Source organism: Haliotis cracherodii, unplaced genomic scaffold, assembly GCF_022045235.1.
Source record: "Haliotis cracherodii isolate W230 unplaced genomic scaffold, xgHalCrac1.p SCAF_12, whole genome shotgun sequence".
NCBI classification, from domain to species: Eukaryota; Metazoa; Mollusca; class Gastropoda; order Lepetellida; family Haliotidae; genus Haliotis; species Haliotis cracherodii.
Window position 1 is genome coordinate 45,267,953 of NW_027266267.1, and position 22,360 is coordinate 45,290,312.

The 22,360-nt window shown below is 44.6% G+C and overlaps 1 protein-coding gene across 1 annotated transcript; it reads left to right on the forward strand.

Moving 5' to 3' along the window:
* The first annotated feature begins 3,314 nt into the window (after positions 1 to 3,314).
* Positions 3,315 to 20,389, forward strand: LOC139458460 (monocarboxylate transporter 14-like). The gene is made up of 7 exons (XM_071239901.1): positions 3,315 to 3,409; positions 7,448 to 7,818; positions 10,645 to 10,788; positions 12,548 to 13,945; positions 15,563 to 15,745; positions 17,478 to 17,603; positions 19,820 to 20,389. Exons 2-7 carry the CDS (start codon positions 7,566 to 7,568, stop codon positions 20,041 to 20,043), a joined length of 2,328 nt encoding a protein of 775 aa, XP_071096002.1. The 5' UTR covers positions 3,315 to 3,409; positions 7,448 to 7,565; the 3' UTR covers positions 20,044 to 20,389.
* The last annotated feature ends 1,971 nt before the right edge of the window (positions 20,390 to 22,360 follow it).

Sequence of the window (22,360 nt, forward strand, 5' to 3'; positions counted from 1 at the left end):
TCGCAAGAGCAAACACAAACTTTGAGGTTGAGGGGGACGTATAATAGACACATAATGTTCACAGGTGGGCAGTAGGCCAGCTCCGTGTACTCCCTGGCGCTCTTGAACCTCGACTTGACGCTGACACATTTACGCTACTGGCCACGCGTTCAATGGCCGTCGTCACTCTGGGTTTTAAGTTAGCGCAATGGTTCCCCCTAATGGTTCTGTTTTGTTTGTTTGTTGTTTTACGCCGCATGAATTTAGCAAGGCCAAGGAGTGAGTGAGTATGGTTTTACGCCGCTTTTAGCAATGTTCCAGCAATATCACGGCGGGGGACACAAAAAATGGGCTTCACACATTGTACCCATGTCGGGAATCGATCCCGGGTCTTCGGCGTGACCAGCGAACGCTTTAACCACTAGGCTACCCGACCGCCCCGGCAAGAGCAGAGAAGAACTCCGTGTTGGAACGACTTGACTAATACTTGCCCAGGAGAGCCAATTTATGTTTGTTTGTTTGTTGTTTAACGCTGCAATATTCCAGCTATGTAAAGGCGGTCTGTAAATAATCCAGTCTAGACCACACAATTCATTGATTGACATTATGAGCATCGGTCCACACAATTGGGATACGATGACATGCATCAACCAAGTCATCGAGCTTGACCACCTGATCCTGTTCGTCGCCTCTAAATTACAAGCATAACATAGTCGCCTGTTACGGCAAGCATGGGTTGCTGAAGACATATTGTAACCCGGATCTTCACGGGTGTCCACCTGATTACGGGAACGTAACGTGGCTGTGCTTGCCATATTCCCTCACCCGTTTCTCTGTTATTCAGGGAGCACGGGTGGCCCAGTCGTCTAAGGCGCCGCGATTCGCTGTATAGAGTCGCGTCCCTTGGGCACGCCAGAAACCTATGATTGTGGGTTCGAATCCCGGTTCGCCTCGATTATGTTTCTAGGTTTGTCAGCACCATACCCATGCTCGTGGGTGTCACCGAAGTGGTAAATGTCTGAGACCTGCATCACTTCGGGCTTTCCTCCCACATTAAGCTGACACGCCGCGATGTAACTGACATACTGTTAAAGCGGCATTAAACCCAACTCACTCACTCACTCACACTTTCCTCTGTTATTATCAGTATTTCTATAAGAATTCCCCGTTTAGCCGATGTCGCGGAGGGGTTTCCTTGTAGGTCTATATCTTGTTTTCGAAATCCTTTACGGCTCTGACCCGTGAAGATTCCGGGATAGAATAGGTCTTCAGCAACCCATGCTTGTCGTAAAAGGTGACTATGCTTGTCGTAAAAGGCGACTAAAGGGATCGAATGGTCAGGCTCGCTGACTTTGTTGATGCATGTCATTGATCCCAATTCGATGCTCATGATATTAATCACTGGATTGTGTGGTCCAGATTCGATTATTTACAGACCGCCGTCATATAGCTGGAATATTGCTGAGAGCGGCGTTAAACAACCAACCAACCTTTACGACTCAATATCGGGGGTAAGGTAGAGACCGGTATAAATGTGTACATGTCAGGATTATTTATTGTTTGTATCAAGTCGGAGATGTAGAGTGCTATGTATATCCTACATACAGTGTTTGATTCCTCTAAAGGAGTACAACCTGAAGCCCCGCTTGCGGAAAACACGCAGTTGTTAGCTCTTGAAAATATCTGAACAGGATTATCCTGAACTGGTTTTGACATCTTCCCTCTCTGTGCTTGACAAAAGGACATGATGTGTACTCTCACTTGTGGTGTTTTGGGACCTATTTTACTGGTGTAAAGATCGGAGGGCGACCTGTACTGCCCGATACGTTCCGGCGTACAATGTCGACTGCAGAGACTGACGCGATCTGGTGCAGGGCGTATTCACACGCCAACAGGGAGGTCATGGTGTGGGGCGTTGTTGTTGACTCAGTCATATCATTTCTGTAACGTACTGACAATGATAATCTGGCGGCGTCTCTATAGGAGTTGATGAGGTTTCGCCGTGGATGAAGGGAACATGGGGGCCCAGTCGTCTAAGGCGCCGCGATTCGCTGTGCAGAGTTGCGTCCCTTGGGCACGCCAGAAACCTATGATTGTGGGTTCAAATCCCGGTGGGCCCCGATTATGTTTCTAGGTTTGTCATCACCATACCCGTGCTCGTGGGTTTCACCGAAGTGGTAAACGTCTGAGACCTGCATCACTTCGGGCTTTCCTCCCACATTAAGCTGACACGCCGTGGTATATTGTTCAAAGGCTTTAAACCCCACATACTACGACTACTACTGTTGATGCTGCAAAAACTACTACTGCTACTACAACTACTGTTATTATTACTACTACTACTACGACTACTACTGCTGTTGCTGCAAAAACTACAACTGTTACAACTACTGTTACTACTACTACTACTACTACTACTACTACTATTACAACTACTGTTGATGTTGAAAAAACTACTACTGCCACTACAACTTCTGTTATTACTACTACTACTACTACTACTACTACTACTACTACTACCACTACCACTACTGTTGCTGCTACTACTACCACTACAACTACTTCTACTGCTTCTGCTACAACTACCACTACAACTACTACTAGTACTACTACCACTACCACTACTGTTACTACCACTACAACTACTACTACTGCTTCTGCTACAACTACCACTACTACTACTACTACTACTGCTTCTGCTACAACTACCACTACTACTACTACTACTACTACTGCTGCTGCTGCTGCTGCTGTCGCTACTACTACTACTACCGCTGAGTTGGATTCGTTTCTTAATTAATTCTCTATGCTCTTGGAGAGACGTCGTCCTTGCACAATTTGCAAACGCAGCAAATTTAGAACCGTTGAATGATCATTTTCCCACGGGGCATCGTTCGGACATTACGTGACTGAAGTTACAATGTACACATGCGATTATGTATCCCAACCTGACACTACGTTTAATAATAAGTGTGTGCGCTTGAGCTCGACTTTGATACTCAACGTAATTGTATTGTAAATGTTGTACCGCTCGGAAACTGCTCTCCCACAATAGTGTCAAGTGTGCCCATATTTGGTGTCGCATAAAATAGGTTACAGCTGTCCAAGTTAAATATGCTCAACAGGGGCCGCAATTGCTTTTCTCTCGAGCCCATGTCAAGCATATTTATTTCTCCGTTCCTCTCAACGTGAACAACTTTGTACTTGATTTAAGGCATTGTCCGAAAAGAGTTGGTCAACCAGTTCAAACCGAACCTGCCCTGTTGATTCCAGACAGGTTCAATGACGTCATGCCATGTCGTAATGGTCACGTGATTGTCCCCTGTTTCCCCTATTCCAAATTGAACACATGTACATGTGATGCATGTCGTGCACATACATCACTGTCGGCGGTGTTGTGCTGGAGAATGGGTAGCAGTGGATGTGACACGTGAGTATTACTTGTATGGACCGTGTGTCAAATATTTGTGTGTCACCAGCTTGCTTATCTTTGACTAGTTTTAATTTCCCTTAACTTCATATTTCGGCACAAAGGATGTTATCGATAGGTAGAACGCTACATGGTAGAAGATATATCGCAGACGGTTGTGAGAGTAAAAGGGGAAGGATTAAGTGTGTACTTTGATTATACATGAATTAGGTGTGTCACTTTGACCCTCACAACGTATTATCATTACATCTACCTCACCCCCCCCCCCCCCCCCCCCCCCACACACACACACACACATCATCATCATTCGACCGACATAGTCCCCACTCACACCACGCCACCAGCTCTCATTCACCTAATCTGCCCCCATCACCACCCATCGTCCCTACCACCACTCTGTCACCTATCTACCGCCTCTCACCCACACAATCCCTCAACCGTCACCACCACCACCCCTACCCTCACACTCTGCCACCCATCCCCCACCACAGTTCCCCACCCTACCACCTCGCACCCACACACTCCATCATCCGTCACCACCACCACCCCAACAAACACCAAGTACAACCCCAACGCCTTACACTAATTATATAACAGCTGTTCAAATCAACATCATCATGTCACGGGTCCCGTCTGCCACCCCCATCCCCCAAACCCAACTCTACCCAAATATACACCTCCCTCCCTCCCTCCCTCCACCATCGACCTGTGAGGGGGTATGAGAGGTTTCAGCTTGAGCAACTTTTTACATTTGCCGGCGCAACACTTCCTCTATTCCAAGCTACCTGCCACACCGCCATTAAAGAAGTAGCCTCTTTCCCGAGGAGTCTTATAACTCGTGTGACACTGTACCTGATCTCTGTCACGTGTCACTCGTAAATCAACGTATTAACATGCCTCAAGTAGCCGAATGTACACGAATGTTCTTTTCCTGGAAAATTAGAGCGTCCTTTGTCACGCTTACAGCCTGGTTATGTCCGGTGTGACACCGTGCTGTGTGTTTACATCACATGTCGTGGTCCATTATAGGGTAAGTCGGCTCAAGTGACTGTTAATAGAAAACTCTAGCCGACACCCTTCATAAGGGACGATGATACAACACACTAACCACGTAATCAAGTTTCGTTGTTCTGGATATTCGTAAATCCGGACTATGAACACTGTCCCGATTAAAGGGGATGATTGGACAATGTGATCAGTTATTTTAAACCTGTACTTGGCTTGGAGATAGTCCACCTTGGGATAGTGTACCTGGGACCTACTCGACCTATGGATAGTGTACCCGGGACCTACTCGACATAGGGGTAGTGCTCCTGGACCTACTTGAACTGTGGATAGTGTACCTGGGACCTTCTCGACATAGGGGTAGTGTACCTGGACCTACTGGACCTGTGGATAGTGTATCCGGTACCTTCTCGAAATATGGGGAGTGCACCGGGACCTACTGGACCTGTGGATAGTGTATCCGGTACCTTCTCGACATAGGGGTAGTGTACCTGGACCTACTTGATCTGCGGATAGTGTACCTGCGACCTATTCGACATAGGGGTAGTGTACCTGGACCTACTTGGCCTGGGGATAGTGTACCTGGGACCTACTCGACCTGTGGATAGTGTACCCGGGGCCTATTCGACATAGGGATAGTAAACCTGGACCTTCTTGGCCTGGGGATAGTGTACCTGGGATCTACTTGACATAGGGGTAGTGCACCCCGGGACCTACTCGACCTGTGGGTAGTGTATTTGGGACCTACTCCACATAGGGATCGTGCACCCGGGACCTATTCGACATGGCGATAGTGCATCCGGGACCTACTCAACCTTGGGATCGTGCACCCGGGACCTACTCGACCAGGGGACAGTGCACCCTCGACCAAGTCAACTTGGGAATAGTGCATCCTGGACCAACTCAACTTCGGGATAGTGTCCTCAGGACCTTCTCGACATGGGGATAGTGCACCCGGGATCAACGCGGCCCGGATATCCCCATGGGTTGTATTGCAACTATCGAGCTCGTTGCAATAAATACAGTTCTTGTATGACGCACCTATGACGGTGCGTTCAAGCGTTCTCATGGCAAGTGAATGTCGCCGCGTTCCCAAGCAACAATCTAACAAAAAAGACACAAGAGGAAAAAAGTTAGCCGGGAATGTTCAACTACTCTCACACGAACGTGCTCTCATACAGTAAACTACGGTTATAACGAACTCGAGGGGACCACTAATTTTAGTTCGTCATAACCGTTGTTCGTTATAAGCATACATACAACATATATACTACAAATGGTCGGGACTAAAAATAAGTTCGCTATATCCGTCAGTTCGTTATAAGCGTGTTCGTTATAAACGTAGTTTACTGTATTCCTGTTATATGAAGGCGGGGGCACCAGGAATCAGGTTCATAATTGTACCTATGTGGGAAATCAAACCCCGGTATTCGGCCTTACGAGCGAACGCTTGATCCACCGGGCTCATCCACCGCTCGCTCTAACCTTTCATTAAATTTATAAACGCACGAGTAAATCTAATTACTTTCACATAATGCGAACAGGGAAACTACAAATTAAGCTGTTAAGGAAATTATTTTTCGAGGAATCATTCTGCGACCAATTTATGTCGTAATTTGAAAGTAGGTCATTCATTGTTATTCATATGTTGGGTGACTTTTATGTTAAAATAATGTCAATCTGCGTATTGTAATGAAACGGCTGGAAATTATATATTTTAATAGTAGTCTTTAAATGTCGTTTCAAAACCTGACAGACTAGCCCCAAATTTGGAAATATAAAAATCGGAATACGTATATTAAACAGATTGGTTGAATAGAAGAATAAAGTGACAAACAACATAGTGACAAACAACATAGTGACAAACAACACAGGTTGTTCATACGTCTCGCCTATATTACAAGCAGGGGCTTGTTGTAGACATCTGTTAATTGCCTGTTTTCCTAACAGGGTCACCATGGGAGTGTGGTTAGGCTTATGGAGTTACAGGTGAAGGATAAGCTAATACACGGTAGGATGACAATGTGTCCTGTGTGGGCTGCATTGATGGGAATACTAATATTAACTCTTGACTCACTTTTTAAAACTATTTCCCATTATATTTCACTATTTCCTACCCCTTTCACCCTTTCTCACTATTTGCCTCTATTATTTACTATCATTCTCTATTATTCATTTATCCCCACTATTTATCACTCTTTCGCCCCAAGTCCTACTATTTACTACTACTATTCGCTTTTCACCACTATTATTCACTACGTCCCACTATTGTTCACTATCTCTCACTATTATTCACTACGTCCCACTATTGTTCACTATCTCTCACTATTATTCACTACGTCCCACTATTGTTCACTATCTCTCACTATTATTCACTACGTCCCACTATTGTTCACTATATCTCACTATTATTCACTACGTCCCACTATTGTTCACCATCTCTCACTATTATTCACTACGTCCCACTATTGTTCACTATCTCTCACTATTATTCACTCTTTCACTTTAACTCTAACTACTTCCCACTATTGTTCACTGTTCTTCACAGGTTCCTACTATTTTTCACCATTTCTCACTATTTCCCATTACTGTTCACTATTTGTCATCAGATGCTACTATTTCTCATTATTTCACATATTATCTACTATTTCCCACTATTCACATATTATCTACTATTTCCCACTATTTCACATATTATCTACTATTTCCCACTATTTCACATATTATCTTCTATTTCCCACTATTTCACATATTATCTACTATTTCCCACTATTTCACATATTATCTTCTATTTACCACTATTTCACATATTATCTACTATTTCCCACTATTTCACATATTATCTACTATTTCTCACTATTTCACATATTATCTACTATTTCCCATTATTGTTCGCTATTTCTCACCAGTCGCTACTATTTTCATTATTTTACATTTTTATATTGTTTCTCACTATTTCACATATTATCTACTATTTCTCAATATTTCCCACTATTATCCACTATTTGATGGTACCTTTCATCGCCTTTCCAGACTCGACGGTATGGACGAAGAGAGTTGCATCCTTGCCTGAGATCCTTCACTGAGGGGCTGGTGTTCTCCCCTACAGGACCACACCCAGAGCATTCGTGGGACCACCCGGAGGACCGTCATGGCAGACCCCCGGAAGAGACATGAGTCCACGGACTCCTCCAATTCCACCGACAGTGACTACATCCCGACCCCCCCTGACGGAGGGTGGGGCTGGGTCATTGTGGCCAGCTCCCTCGTCTGCAACATCGTTGTGGACGGTATTGGATACAGCTTTGGCATCTTTCTGCTCGAATTCGTTGACTTCTTTAAAGAGAAGAAGAGCACAGTGGCATTGGTGGGATCGTTACTGTGTGGAACATATCTCACAGCAGGTAGGCCAAAACCTCTGCGTGTTATTATATCTGGGTACCCTCTAGAGGGAGTGGGTAGTCGGGTAGGCCGGTGGTCGGGTAGGCCTTCTGGAGAGAGTGGGTGGAAGGGTAGGCCGTACTTTGGAGGCAGTGGGTTGTCTGGTAGGCTGTACTCTCTGGAGAGTGGAAGGGAGTGGGTGGTCGGGTAGGCCCTACACTCTGGATGGAGTGGGTGGTCGGGTAGGCCCTACACTCTGGATGGAGTGGGTGGTCGGGTAGGCCCTACACTCTGGATGGAGTGGGTGGTCGGGTAGGCCCTACACTCTGGATGGAGTGGGTGGTCGGGTAGGCCCTACGCTCTGGATGGAGTGGGTGGTCGGGTAGGCCCTACACTCTGGATGGATTGGGTGGTCGGGTAGGCCCTACACTCTGGATGGAGTGGGTGGTCGGGTAGGCCCTACACTCTGGAGGGAGTTGGTGGTTGGGTAGGCCCTATCCCATGGAGGGAGTGGGTGGTCGGGTAGGCCCTACCCCCTGGATGGAGTGAGTGGTCGGGTTGGCCGTACCCCCTGAAGGGAGGGAGGGAGTGGGTGGTGGGGGTCACAGTTCCCCTAGAATGAGGGAGGCAGTGGACAATAGGGTTGGAAGGTGGGTGGATGTGTGGATGTGGGACTGGTTGACTCGCGTGGGAGGGCGGGTGTCCGAGTCACAGAGGAATGGAAGAGCCAGTGCGTGGACGCGCGTGTGAATTGTTCACAAATGATAATATATGACCCAAAAACCCGATCTCAGTTAATGAGTACTCCATCCCTTTGGTTGTGCTGGGGGTGGGGGGGTGGGGCAGAAATGGTCTTCACACTTTGAACCCATGTTGGGAGTGTAACCCTTGCCTTCGACGTGACGAGCGAAAGCTTTACCCAAACAGGCCCTACCGCCCTACTCGGGTAGAGTACTGAGAAAGTCGACTCTACCTGCCTATCACCGTGACTCTTGTAAACCTAGCCATAAAATGAAGACGCATTAATTATTTATCTGGGGGGAAGTGAGTGTTGATAAGTGGGCTGGGAGAGTGTCGACTTACACCATGGCCAACCGCGGCTTGTCTATTTAAACAGAAGTTCGTAAATATTTAATCCATTTCCTGAGAAAAAGGCAACTGTATAAGGTGGAGCCATCGCATTGCGTCTACCTTAGTGCCTTTTCATTTAGTGCTGTCAGTCTATGTTAACAGCTCACATAGTCCGTAGTACCTGCTTGTATTTGAATACACGTTTGTTGATGAAAGCTGTTTAAGTGGCTCAAGTTTCATTTGTATTCTTGTATTGCGAGGCGTGGGCCGCGTCGACCTGTTGGGTTGTTCGGTTGGATTGTGACGACGCGTGATGTAGAGTTTATTTATGCTCCACAAACCCAGTGACGTCACCGTCGAGGCTGCTTGTCAACTCCCATTGTTTGGAACAACACTCTAGAAATCAATATTGTTTTTATAGCTAAACCTCAAAAGTCCTAGTGCACCGAGCAACCCCCCACCCCACGCCTAGCGCATTATACCCACTAGCATATATTTCACGCTAGCGCTGATCGCACCGCACCGCACCGCACCGCACCGCACCGCTTCGCGCCAGATCTCATGTCAGTGCACGATATCACCTAATCGTGTCCCGTGACTCCCATCTCAACACCCACCCTCAACACAGCCCTGCATAACTCATCGCATCCCCAACTCCACCCCATCAACAATTCACAATCAACACAAATCAACAATTCACAATCAACACAAATCAACAATTCACAATCAACACAAATCAACAATTCACAATCAACCTTTCCCCAAATCTAACATTCCCTAACCAAACGCCCTCCCCCAACCCCCCATAGTGAACACACCACCTCAAGCCACTCAAAGCCACATTCAACCCGACCGCATCTGTTTTTATCGACTGATGGGCTTGTGACTGTTTGCGTAGAGCCAAAACAATTCATTTGGTCGTCAATTAATTATTATTTTTTAAATCGAAAGAGGTATACCTCTTAAATCAAATATGGCGCACTGTCTGTGATTCAAGATGGCTGAAAGGGTGAAGGTCACACAGTCTCTGACATCCATTGTTTGTGTAAACGATTGACTTCCTGGAATTCCGTTCAAAGAGCTCCGTTCAGTGGTGGCGTTGTTGTGCGTTGTTGTGCGTTGTTGTGCTGGATTTCTGTAAACGTCAACTTTAACTCTCATTTGTAACACACAGCTCAGCCTATCAATGGATAGACATGGTCCATCGGGAATACCGATAAGCCGTTTTGACAGGCAATCGGGTGTCTGAGATAATATACTGAATACTGTTTCAGTTTACCTAATCTTTTTTGAGAGAAAAGGTGTCTTATGTGAGGGACTGCATACGGCCTCTGGGTTTACCCATCTTTTATTGGAGGGAATCCGGTACTTAGGACCAAGTTCTTTAAACAGTTACAGGAGTAGCAATATTCACATGTTAAATGAGGCAATATTCACATGTTAAATTAATCCATATTCACATATCATTTGTAACAATATTTACCCGTTAAATGACGCAATATTCACATATGAAATTAAGCAATATTCACATGTTATATGAAGCAATATTCACATGTTAAATGAAGCAATATTCACATGTTAAATGAAGCAATATCCACATGTTAAATGAAGCAATATTCACATATCATTTGTAGCAATATTTACCCTTTAAATGACGCAATATTCACAGATGAAATTAGGCAATATTCACATGTTATATGAAGCAATTTTCACATGTTATATGAAGCAATATTCACATGTTACATGAAGCAATATTCACACCCTGTGTTTCCTTCCAGGACCAATCGTGAGTGCGCTGACCAACAGGTTTGGCTGTCGAGCTGTGGCCACGTGCGGTAGCGTCATCGCCGCGACGTCATTCCTCCTCAGCATGGGAGCTCAGTCTGTCAACATCCTCATGGTGACCTACGGCGTGATGGGAGGTACGTCGACGTATCTGTTGTGAGAAGTGCAAGTGATGTGACCAATGGAGTGACGTACATGCACGTGTGTGTGGCTGCTGACACTAAAGTACTCACGGAATTGGAAAAAAACTGTTTTTCTCAATTTAAAAATCGACACAAAGTGTTACGTCGCTGTTAATACGAAATAACAAAACAACTCGAAAAGTACTAGTCTGGATTTGGTAGTTTGATCTCAGTGAACAATACAAACTGTACTTTACAGGAGGTACTTTGTCGTCACTTTGAACATTCAAAAATATAATTCCAAATTGACATAGCAGAAACAGACTATAGGCATTATGCACCTGTTCTCACCTGTCGTCAAGGTGTCATAGGTCATGGACATTCACCTTGATCTACTTACACCTGGTTATGTCCTGTTTCACAATAGTCTGTTTTATTCACATTTTTACACACTTTTACTTGTAAAAAGGCATAAAAACCTTTGATACGCTGTATTTGTGCCAAGGCCCAATTAGTACTAATTGAGTTGTTTGAATATTTACATATTTTGTATATTAACTGCATTTATTTAAGATCTGAGGTCGAAAAAACAGGGTTTTTTTCATTTCCGTGAGTACTTTAACTAACAAGTCCAGGCCAATGCAGATGTTATAGTGATAGCCATGCCGCAGTTTAACACGAATACCCCTCTCAGACAAAGTACACTGACTTTGAGCCGACCAGTCCTTGTTTTATCTCCTTAATGCAGAGCGCAAGGCAGGGAAACAACAAGTAAATCTTTGAACGTCCTTTAATATGACGCGGCCGGGGAGCGAACCACCGACCTTCGCTGTCGGTGCTGACGCTCTGTCCACTAGACCACGGAGACCAGTGAAGTGTTTAACGATTCAGCGATAGCATTACCAAGAGTCTTGCATCTGTCCATGTGTCTATCATTAAAGTACATTAAGGAGTGAGTGAGTGAGTTTGGTTTTACGCCGCTTTTAGCAATATTCCAGCAATATCACCAATATCTTATGTGTTATGTCAACAATGGATGTCGTCACTTTGTTTTAATTTTTTTATTTGATGTTTACACGATATAAGGCTTTTCCATTGGACGAGGTGTCGGTCACATGACCGCAAAATTGTCGTTCATAATTGTATGGACGACACAATTTGACGTTTATTTGTTCTTGAAATGACGTAAACACTGACGGAATACTTCCACATTCCTGAGGAAACCCTGGGAATTCCCTTGCACGAATACATACGGAAGCGTTCCTTCTGAACATTTAGATCCTTTAACCTTGAATTCAGCGTTTCAGTTGACATTGAGAAACGTCAGAAAATTTGACTGCATTATGCCACTTAATGTGATGTATCAATTGATTTATCAGCCTAGAGAATCGCTGAAAAGCACATTCTATGTTTGTTTTCTCAATCGCCAGACATGTTGATAATATACGAAGATTTACTCACATTCAAAAGATGTTGTGTGAACCTATGCTCATGAAAGCATCACATGTGACGTCATAGATCCATGACAGCACCATTTGTCTCGTGCAGGATTATTGTGCAAAGTTTGGAAATCACGTGCAGATAAGATGTGGTGATAAGAATAAAGACACTCTGGGGTAACACTTGACTGCTTGTTAGTTTTCTCATTAATTGGTACACATATGAAACATCTCTTCTCAACGTACATACTTCTCTATATGTTTCTGTGGTTTGCGTTTCTTTTGGTGATGAGTATATATGTTCTAATGTATAATAATACACTTCTACATTTCAGGATTTGGGCTCGGCATGATCTACCTTCCGTCTATCGTCAGCGTGGGGTACTACTTCGAGAAGAAGCGCGCCTTGGCAACCGGTATCGCGGTCTGCGGTTCCGGAATCGGCACGTTTATTTTCGCACCGCTTTCCAAATTCCTTCTGGACGAATACGATTGGAAGAGCGCCCTTATGATCATCGCGGGGATCATTCTCCAGTGCGCCGTGTGCGGTATGCTGATGAGGCCATTAGAAGTCATTCAAAAGCCTAAGAAGAAAAGGCCACGGGCCAAAAACATGATGGACCGAATCAAAGAACAAGCCAAATCCAAGCGTTTCCGTTCAGAGTCTGAATGCAGTGCGTACGCATACAGCGTACGCGACAACAACAGCATACTAGAGAGAGTGATGGAGGCGAAGCTGTTACGGGAGAAGCAGCTAGAAGATGACTCGGAGGTCGGGTCATTACCCAGTATGATCTTCATCAAGGCGAGACAGGGCTCCCGGGATGCGCGGATACACAAACTGTCATTGTCCGACCGGGGCGACGTAGCTAGCCATCAGGGAGATGCGACCAGTCATGCAGGCGACACGACTAGCCATGCCGAGAGTCCGGGGAGTGTCCCCAAGATCGTGGTCCAAGACAACGAGGTTGTTCCTGTTCCAAACGATGAAGCAAGGCTGTCTCTGACAACGGAGTCAGCTGTGGGGGACGGCACGGCGACGGAGCCGTCTGAGTATGCCACTCCCCCCACCTCTCCCGCAAACTCCCCGCCTGAGATTAGCTCCCCCAGCAGCCCCGAAGAAGGAATACCCAAATCGAGGCCAATTGACACTGATCTTGAAAACAAGAAGAGTTCTGTGGTCATCAAGAATTGCAATAACGGGAGTTTACCTAACGGTATTCACAGAACACATGAAGCGATCCCGTTACTTAATGTTCCAGAAGGGAAGGTCGTCAAGGCGAATCAGAACGGGACCCACGGCTACGTTGGCAAGTCGGCCAAATCTTTAATCGCCTCCCACAGAAGCCTTCATGCTTCAAAAGAAGACTTTGCTCGACCTTTGTACCGGAAGGACATATTTTATAGCGGAAGTGTTTTAAATATTCCCCAGTTCCGGTCTCAGCCGGATGTGAGGAGTTACATCACCAGCATTACGACGATTCCCGGCGAGATCGCACCTGGCAAGGAATCCCCCGTGTGGCAGTTTTGCACGTGCATTCCCAAACCAGCCAAGGACACTCTGCAAGAAATGATGGACTTGTCCCTTCTGAAGGGGGTCAGTTTTGATCTCCTGTGCTTCGGGAACGTCCTCGCGTTCCTTGGCTTCTACGTCCCCTTTGTGTACATCGTCGACAGAGCTATGTTGGCGGGGATTCCCAAGAGCGAAGCCGCCTTCCTTGTATCTATCATAGGTATGTCACGTGGTGTGTATGTGGGTAGTCCAGTAGACAAGGTGTCACGCCGCACTGAGTTCGGGAATGATTTCACCTGATTTCAGTTATGAGTGAGTGAGTTGGGTTTAACGCCGCTTTTAACAGTATTCCAGTTATATCACGTCGTGTCAGATTAATGTGGGAGGAAAGCTCGAAGTGATGCAGGTCTCAGACGTTTACCACTTCGGTGAAACCCATGAGCATGGGTATGGTGCTGACAAACCTAGAATTATAATAGGGGCGAACCGGGATTCGACCCCACAAACATAGGTTTCTGGCGTGCCCAAGGGACGCAACTCTGTACAGCAGGGGTATGTTGCTGACAAACAAGTTGTGTATAAATTGTCTTGTAATGAAAATAGGGGGGTTGTCACATGTAACGAGTGTGTGTGTGTGTGTGTGTGTGTGTGTGTGTGTTTTATGTTTGTTTGTTTTTTGCTTAACGTCGCACCCAGCAATATTCCAGCTATATGACGGCGATCTGTATATAATAGAGTCTGGACCAGACAATCCAGTGATTAACATAATGAGCATCGATCCATGCAATTGGGATACGATGACATGCATCAACCACGTCAGTGAGCCTGACCACCCGATAGCGTTAGCCGCCACGACAAGCATAGTCACCTTTTACGGCAAGCATTGGTTGCTGAAGACCTATTCCATCCCGGATCTTCACGGGTTGTGTGTGCGTGATTGAGAGACTAATCGCCATTTTCACTGCCTGAAAATCACAGAGACAACAATGTGGTTGGAAATAAACTGCTGGGCAATAGAAAATACACACTTGAAAACTGGATTTCTCTAAACAATTACAAACGTTATCAAAACGTTACGAGGCTGAAAATAGTCGCTAAAACACTGCAATCCCAATCACAACTCTGATACCCGTATCAAATACATCACCATCGAATAACCATTTATTGTTTGTAACCCCCATCAACATGGGTGTATACTTTCTTTTGCCCTTCAGTATATGGCCCTCGGGATTGGAGTTTGGAATCTGGGTCACAGTCAACCAGTTCTCAGGGATTGAATAGTTCCTTTGGTAGTGTGAGCTGTCTCTAAGTTAAACTCCCTTAGTATGAACCCCGTTATTCCGTAAATTCACAATCCGGACAATATATTGCTGGGAATGTCATCACATATATAGAGAGAGACATGACTCCGTACCCGATATTCGTTAATCCGGGAATTTGAACATACCGACAATTTCCCTGTGCTCAATACTGTCGGGAATAGCAAAGTTTCACCGTTCTAAAATTATTTGTTTCACAATTATTATTTTTTTACCGGTGAAGATCAGGGTTAGAATCGGATCTTGGATCCCATGCTTGTAGTAAAAGGTGACTAACGGGATCGGGAGGTCAGACTCGGTAACTTGGTTGATACGTGTCATGGTATGCGTAAGTCGATGCTCATGATGTCAGTCACTGGATTGCCCTGTCCAGATCATTTACAGACCGCCGTGATATAATATTGCGGAGTGCGGCGTTAAACAACAAACAAACAAACAAAATCATCATGTTTTTTTGTAATCCAAAGCTTTACCTTTTAACACAGGCAAGTCTCAAGACAATTTCTGTTTTCTGCCAGGTATCACAAATACTATTGGGCGGATCTTGGCCGGGTGGTTAGCGGACCTACCAAGGGTAGACGCCCTGGTCGTGAACAACGTCTCCATGGTGATAGCAGGGGTGTCTACAATCGTCATGCCATTCTGTGGAAGTTCATATCCAGCTCTAGTCGTCGTGTCAGCCATATTTGGAGCCGGCGTCGGTAAGGCATACATCATGTTAACGTCGTTGTCAGTTGTATTGTACCACATTAACGTTCAACAAGTCAGGAACCATTGTGACCACCCGATTAACATTTTAGTTTTCTGTTCGAGGCGCAAGCTAAATTGTGGGTGTTCAAAAGGATCACCACGAACAGATAAAGTGAGTGACTATGGTTTTACGCCGCTTTTAGCAATTTTCCAGCAATATCACGGAGGGGGACGCCAGAAATGGGCCTCACACATTGTACCCATGTCGGGAATCGAACCCGGGTCTTCGGCGTGACGAGCGAACGCTTTAACCACTAGGCTACCCGACCGCCCCTCGAACAGATAAAGAGGGGTGGGGAAGATCCGGGGTAGACTAGGTCTTCAGCAAACCATGCTTGCCGTTAAAGGCGACTATGCTTGTCGTCAGAGGCTACTAACGGGATCGGGGGGCCAGGCTCGCTAAATTGGTTGATGAATGCCATCGTATCCAAATTGCGTCGATGCTCATGATGTCAATCCCTGGAATTGTCTGGTCAAAATTATTTACAGACCGCCGTCATTTTGCTGGAATATTGCTGGGTGCAGCGTTAAATATCAAACAAACTTAAATATGGGTTATTCTCGGGCAAAATGTATTAGTCAAGTCGTTTCAACACGGTTTGTTTCATAACAATGTTGGAGTTATTCCCCTTGGAGTACACAAATAATGCCTTGTTTTACACATGGTGCTGATGTCAGCGTTTATGCATACAATGGTAATTTGCACCACAGCGTGGCGCAGTCACCTTTTACAATATGACTAAGAGTTACAAACTATATTAATGGCATGTGACTAAACGTTTATTTCAGATTTCACATTTAAAGGTTAACACTATTAGGCCATGTGCTTCATATTAGTAACCAACTATCGTTAAGCATCCTAACACACGTGGCAAGTGGTGGTCACTGCATATACACACAGTGAGTGAGTGAGTGAGTATGGTTTTACGCCGCTTTTAGCAACATTCAAGCATTATCGGGGCGGGGGACACCAGAAATGGGCCTCACACATTTATTTGTGCCCAAGTGGGGAATCGAACCCGGGTCTACAGCGTAACAAGCGAACGCTTTAACCAACTTTTTGTTGAAGTTACCTTTTTAGTAAGGGGGTCAAGTTACTTGCCGCGTTGTCGAGCATTTTAGTGCCCTATTCCACATACTTGTACCTTGAAAATGTGGCATGGCCTCATTGTGACCCTTTGGTAAAATGTATGATGTGTTTTTAAGCGCGACAACACGACAAATTGTCAAAAACAATGACGCATTGTCGCGCTTTGGTCAATTTTACCATATTTTGCTTGTTTTTGTAACAACGCGACAATACGGAAATGTCCATTCTAGGATTCAATAGAATTTCAATCAAATGCCACAGAACAACTCGTAATTTATATACACTAGACTACGGTTATTACGAGCACGCTTATAACGAACTGACGGATATAACGAACTTACTTTTTAGTCCCGACTATTTGCTGTAGTTATACTGTATATATGCTTATAACAAACTACGGTTATAACGAACCAAAATTAGTAGTCCCTTTGAGTTCGTTATAACCGTAGTTTACTGTACTGTCAGATTGGCCAGAGATAAGAAGACGGTGGAAGTCATGCAGTCTATTCTACACTGAATTATCGAAGCACATTTCCGTTTGAAATATTACAAAGCTTCCGGTTTTTTTCTAACCGCCTCCTGTTTCTTCCCAGGAGCGTTCATCTCATTGTCCTCCATCCTCATCTGCGACCAACTGGGGCTGGAGAAGCTGACCAACGGCTTCGGACTTCTCACCATGTTCCGAGGCTTCGCCGCGGTGGCCGGGCCTCCGTTAGCAGGTGCGTCCATTGGTGTTCATGTACACGTAAATTCAGGTCGATAGGCCGCGTTAGCAGGTGCGTTCATTAGTGTGCTTGTACATGTAAATTGTGGTTGATAGACCTCCGTTAGCAGGTGCGTCCATTAGTGTGCTTGTACACGTAAATTTAGCTTGATAGGCCGCCGTTAACAGGTGCGTCCATTAGTGTGGATGTACATGTAAATTCAGGTCGATCACTTTAATGTAGGCAGGTAGACCTCCGTTAGCAGGTGCGTCCATTAGTGTGCTTGTACACGTAAATTTAGGTTGATAGACAGCCGTTTGAGGTACTTTTCCATTGGCCTCTACGTATACGATTGATAGCCCGTTAGCAGCTACTTAGTCTCTGCTTACCGTGATCATAGGCCTCCGTTAGCCGGCATGTCCGTATCAGCCGGTATCAGGTACTACCCCTCGCTTCTGTGTATGGGAATGATAGGCCTTTGCTAGCAAGTACTTAGCCATTGTGTGTAGGAATGATAGGCCTTTGCTTGCAAGTACTTAGCCATTGTGTGTAGGAATGATAGGCCTTTGCTAGCAAGTACTTAGCCATTGTGTGTTGGAATGATAGGCCTTTGCTATCAAGTACTTAGTCATTGAGTGTAGGAATGTTGGCCTTTGCAAGCAAGTACTTAGCCATTGTGTGTAGGAATGAAAGGCCTTTGCTAGCAAGTACTTAGCCATTGTGTGTAGGAATGATAGGCCTTTGCTAGCAAGTACTTAGCCATTGTGTGTAGGAATGATAGGCCTTTGCTAGCAAGTACTTAGCCATTGTGTGTGGAAATGATAGGCCTTTGCTAGCAAGTACTTAGCCATTGTGTGTAGGAATGATAGGCCTTTGCTTGCAAGTACTTAGCCATTGTGTGTAGGAATGATAGTCATCTGTTAGCAGGAACCTCCATTAGCCTCTATGTATAGGGGTTGTAGTAGTTGGTGGCCACCTTTAGCATCCTTCAGGCATCATGTAGAATGATCGTTTGCCTCTAATGGAAGGTACTCCTGTTAGCCTTCACGTATAGTGATCGTAGCCGTTCGTTTGCCCGTACTCGCTAAACCTTCGTGTACATAGTGATCGTAGACGTCCGTTATCCCGTACTCGCATAAGTCTCCACGTATAGTGATCGTAGACGTTCGTTATCCCGTACTCGCTAAACCTTCGTGTACATAATGATCGTAGACTTCCATTATCCCGTACTCGCATTAGCCTCCACGTATAGTGATCGTAGACGTTCGTTAGCCCGTACTCGCTAAACCTTCGTGTACATAGTGATCGTAGACTTCCATTATCCCGTACTCGCATTAGCCTCCACGTATAGTGATCGTAGACGTTCGTTAGCCCGTACTCGCGTTAACCTTCGTGTATGGTGATCGTAGAAGTCCGTTATCCCGTACTCGCGTTAACCTTCGTGTATAGTGATCGTAGACGTCCTTTATCCCGTACTCGCGTTATCCTTCGTGTACATAATGATCGTAGACGTCCGTTATCCCGTACTCGCGTTATCCTTCGTGTACATAATGATCGTAGAAGTCCGTTATCCCGTACTCGCGTTAACCTTCGTGTATAGTGATCGTAGACGTGCGTTATCCCGTACTCGCGTTATCCTTCGTGTATGGTGATCGTAACCTTCGTGTATGTTGATCGTAGACGTCCGTTATCCCGTACTCGCGTTACCTTTCGTGTACATAATGATCGTAGACGTCCGTTATCCCGTACTCGCGTTACCTTTCGTGTACATAGTGATCGTAGACCTCCGTTATCGTAGACGTCCGTTATCCCGTACTCGCATTAGTCTTCACGTATAGTGATCGTAGACCTCCGTTATCCCGTACTCGCGTTATTCTTCACGTATAGTGATCGTAGACCTCCGTTATTCCGTACTCGCATTAGTCTTCACGTATAGTGATCGTAGACCTCCGTTTTCCCGTACTCGCATTAGTCTTCACGTATAGTGATCGTAGACCTCCGTTGTTCCGTACTTGCATTGGTCTTCACGTATAGAGATCGTAGACCTCCGTTATTCCGCTGAGAAATGTATTACCCTTAAAGGCGGGTTACACAGTATTTATTAAGATCACGTGGACCAATTATATATCATCATTCCTAAATGAATAAATGATAATGCAAAATAGCATGCTGTGTCAGTTCTTGGATTAAGTCATTCCAGACAAACCTTAATAGTTTCTGTGTGTGTTTAGGTTTTGTGTTCGACGCGACTGGGAACTACGACCCGTCATTCTACATGGGCGGTGCCCTCCTGCTGGGGGGTGCGGCGTGTCACTTGATGCTGCACTTGCCCTGTCTCAGGTCCAAGCCAGAGGAGATGTACGAGGACATCTTCATTGACGCTACTGAGCAGCTTGGACCGTCAAGCCCCCGGCCGGAAACACTCACAATGGAGGACGCCATGAACAGCGTCTGATGACGTCATTGGTCATCTACAGCTGCCATCAAGCCAGTTCGCGACTTTCCGTGACATATCGGGGCCATTCGGCGTTATTCGGCTTCATTCGTAATAACGTCGTTCCAAAACAAGCCCATTGTCCTTGTAGGTTACGGAAAGGTGCGACTGGTGACAAGTGAATTGGTTCGTCCCGGAATGGCACACGTGGTCACGTGGTCTTATTGGCAAGACCCTTGAAGAGAAATAGGGGAGTCTTTTATCTCATAGGGATTAATGATCTCGATATTTTGTACATTTTATATGTGATTTTCTATGAGGTCGTCATGCCTAACACGATCAATCATACACTTCCCACCACACCCATGTACCCCCATCTTAATGTCAATGACCTTACACGGCCCCGAGAGCAGGGGCGTGACGTCACACACAGGCGGTTTGTGTTGGAATCCATTGTAAAATAGTTTAGAATCGCGAACAGGGGAAAACATTTATTTCATAGTGAACATACTGCTTTTAATCAGAAACAAAAAACGACTATTTAATGTCCTGTAGGGTTATCCACGGGAGGGGTTGAACACGTTCAGGACCTATAACCTTTTAATAATAGCGTTGTTGAAAAAGAGCGTTACCGTTATTATAGCTAAAACGGATGGAATTTGTTATTAAGTAAAAAGAAACAACAACATCGGTTTTGAAACATTTACTGAAATCAACACGAATGTCACTGACCACATTTTACAAATATGGAAACGTCAAAGAACAAACCAGATGACGTCACTATAATACGTGACGTCATTTTCTCTACCCTATGACGTCACCTAACAACGGGCTTGATAATGGCCCGTCGTCAAGCAATATGAGGGCATTATCAAGTTACAGTGGTCCGCTCATTTCTGATAACGTGAGGGCGGTTTAATGATAATTCTGTCCATTTTAGCTATAATACTGTGTAGCATATCGATGAACGATGTATTTCATCTGGTACATCTTGACCAGTATTTTCTGGAACAGAATATCAAATGGTTTGCCCCAAGATTTTTTTCAAATCATGTTAACAAATTAAGTGGAACAAATTTCGGCAACCATACACGAATCAATACGCCATATTGTTCAAGATCGACGTTTTCCTGTGTGTATGATGATTGTTATAATGATTGTTGTTATTCATGTGACCAATAACAATAAAGAAAGAAATCATTGGAAAGTTAAACCAAGATGTAGCGGTCACGGTGGAGTCTCCTAGTTTGGCGCGACTGTAGAGTTATAGTCTATAGTCTTCTAGCGCAGGTTTTCTGAAGTGTTTTAATTGGTATGACCGTCATCTAAGTTACTTTTATACATTTTGATGTATTGAAACAAGGCAACTCTATGTTGTAAACAATGAGTTAGATCTCAGGGCATATCTGTGTATAATGGTACACATTCAATTGTGATATGTAATATGTGCCAGCATCATCCTCGATAGTCAGGGGCAGTACCTGATGCCTCTTATATACCTTGGTCTGGGATACACAGAACTGTTATGGAAGGCTTGTTTTTTTAAATCACAAAGTTGATATATTTGATGTTGTCATTGTGAACGGAAACTATGGTACTATAAAATAAATATCTGGTACAATAAATAATATATATCATACAAATTTAATATAATTAAAATGGCCTAATTTCTACAGAAATAGATCATGTCTTCTTTGTTTTTGATTTTTAAATTATTATTGATAAAGAAATTCCAAGTATTTGTATTGTAATGTCAGAACCCCACCACACCACACCCTCCCCAAGATATTTTTTACTTTTAGTTATTCCGCAGCTTAAAAGCTTGTAAGATATTTTTGGTGAACTTATTTTCTATTCACGATTTCTTCTTATTGTGTATCTAAGATCAAGGTCAAGGGCATGTTGGCTGCCTGAGGGGGAGCATGCTGGGTAATTATTTTAGTATTAATGTGACCATATTGGTAAACCGCAACCTCTCACTAAGAAGAGATTCTGGCTTCAGTTGTATTTTCCTACCTGAATTTAGAATGTGTATATATTATATAATCGGGAGATATATTTAGTACATCCTGCACAATTATTCCCTGTGGTATCACATTCGGCTTCTTCTTACGAACACACATTATCTCATTTATGTGTTTCTCACAATTGTACATCCCGACAGCTCAGACATACGTCAAGTAACATGTGTGTTATATCGTAGTTGTTATGTCGATTCATCAGCTCCGATATGGATTATGATATTTTAAGTTTTAAGTTTGACGGTGATGATATATGTTTTTCGTCATTAATTATATCAAATGAAAACGATCACTTTCTTCAAAGAATAATTATTTGG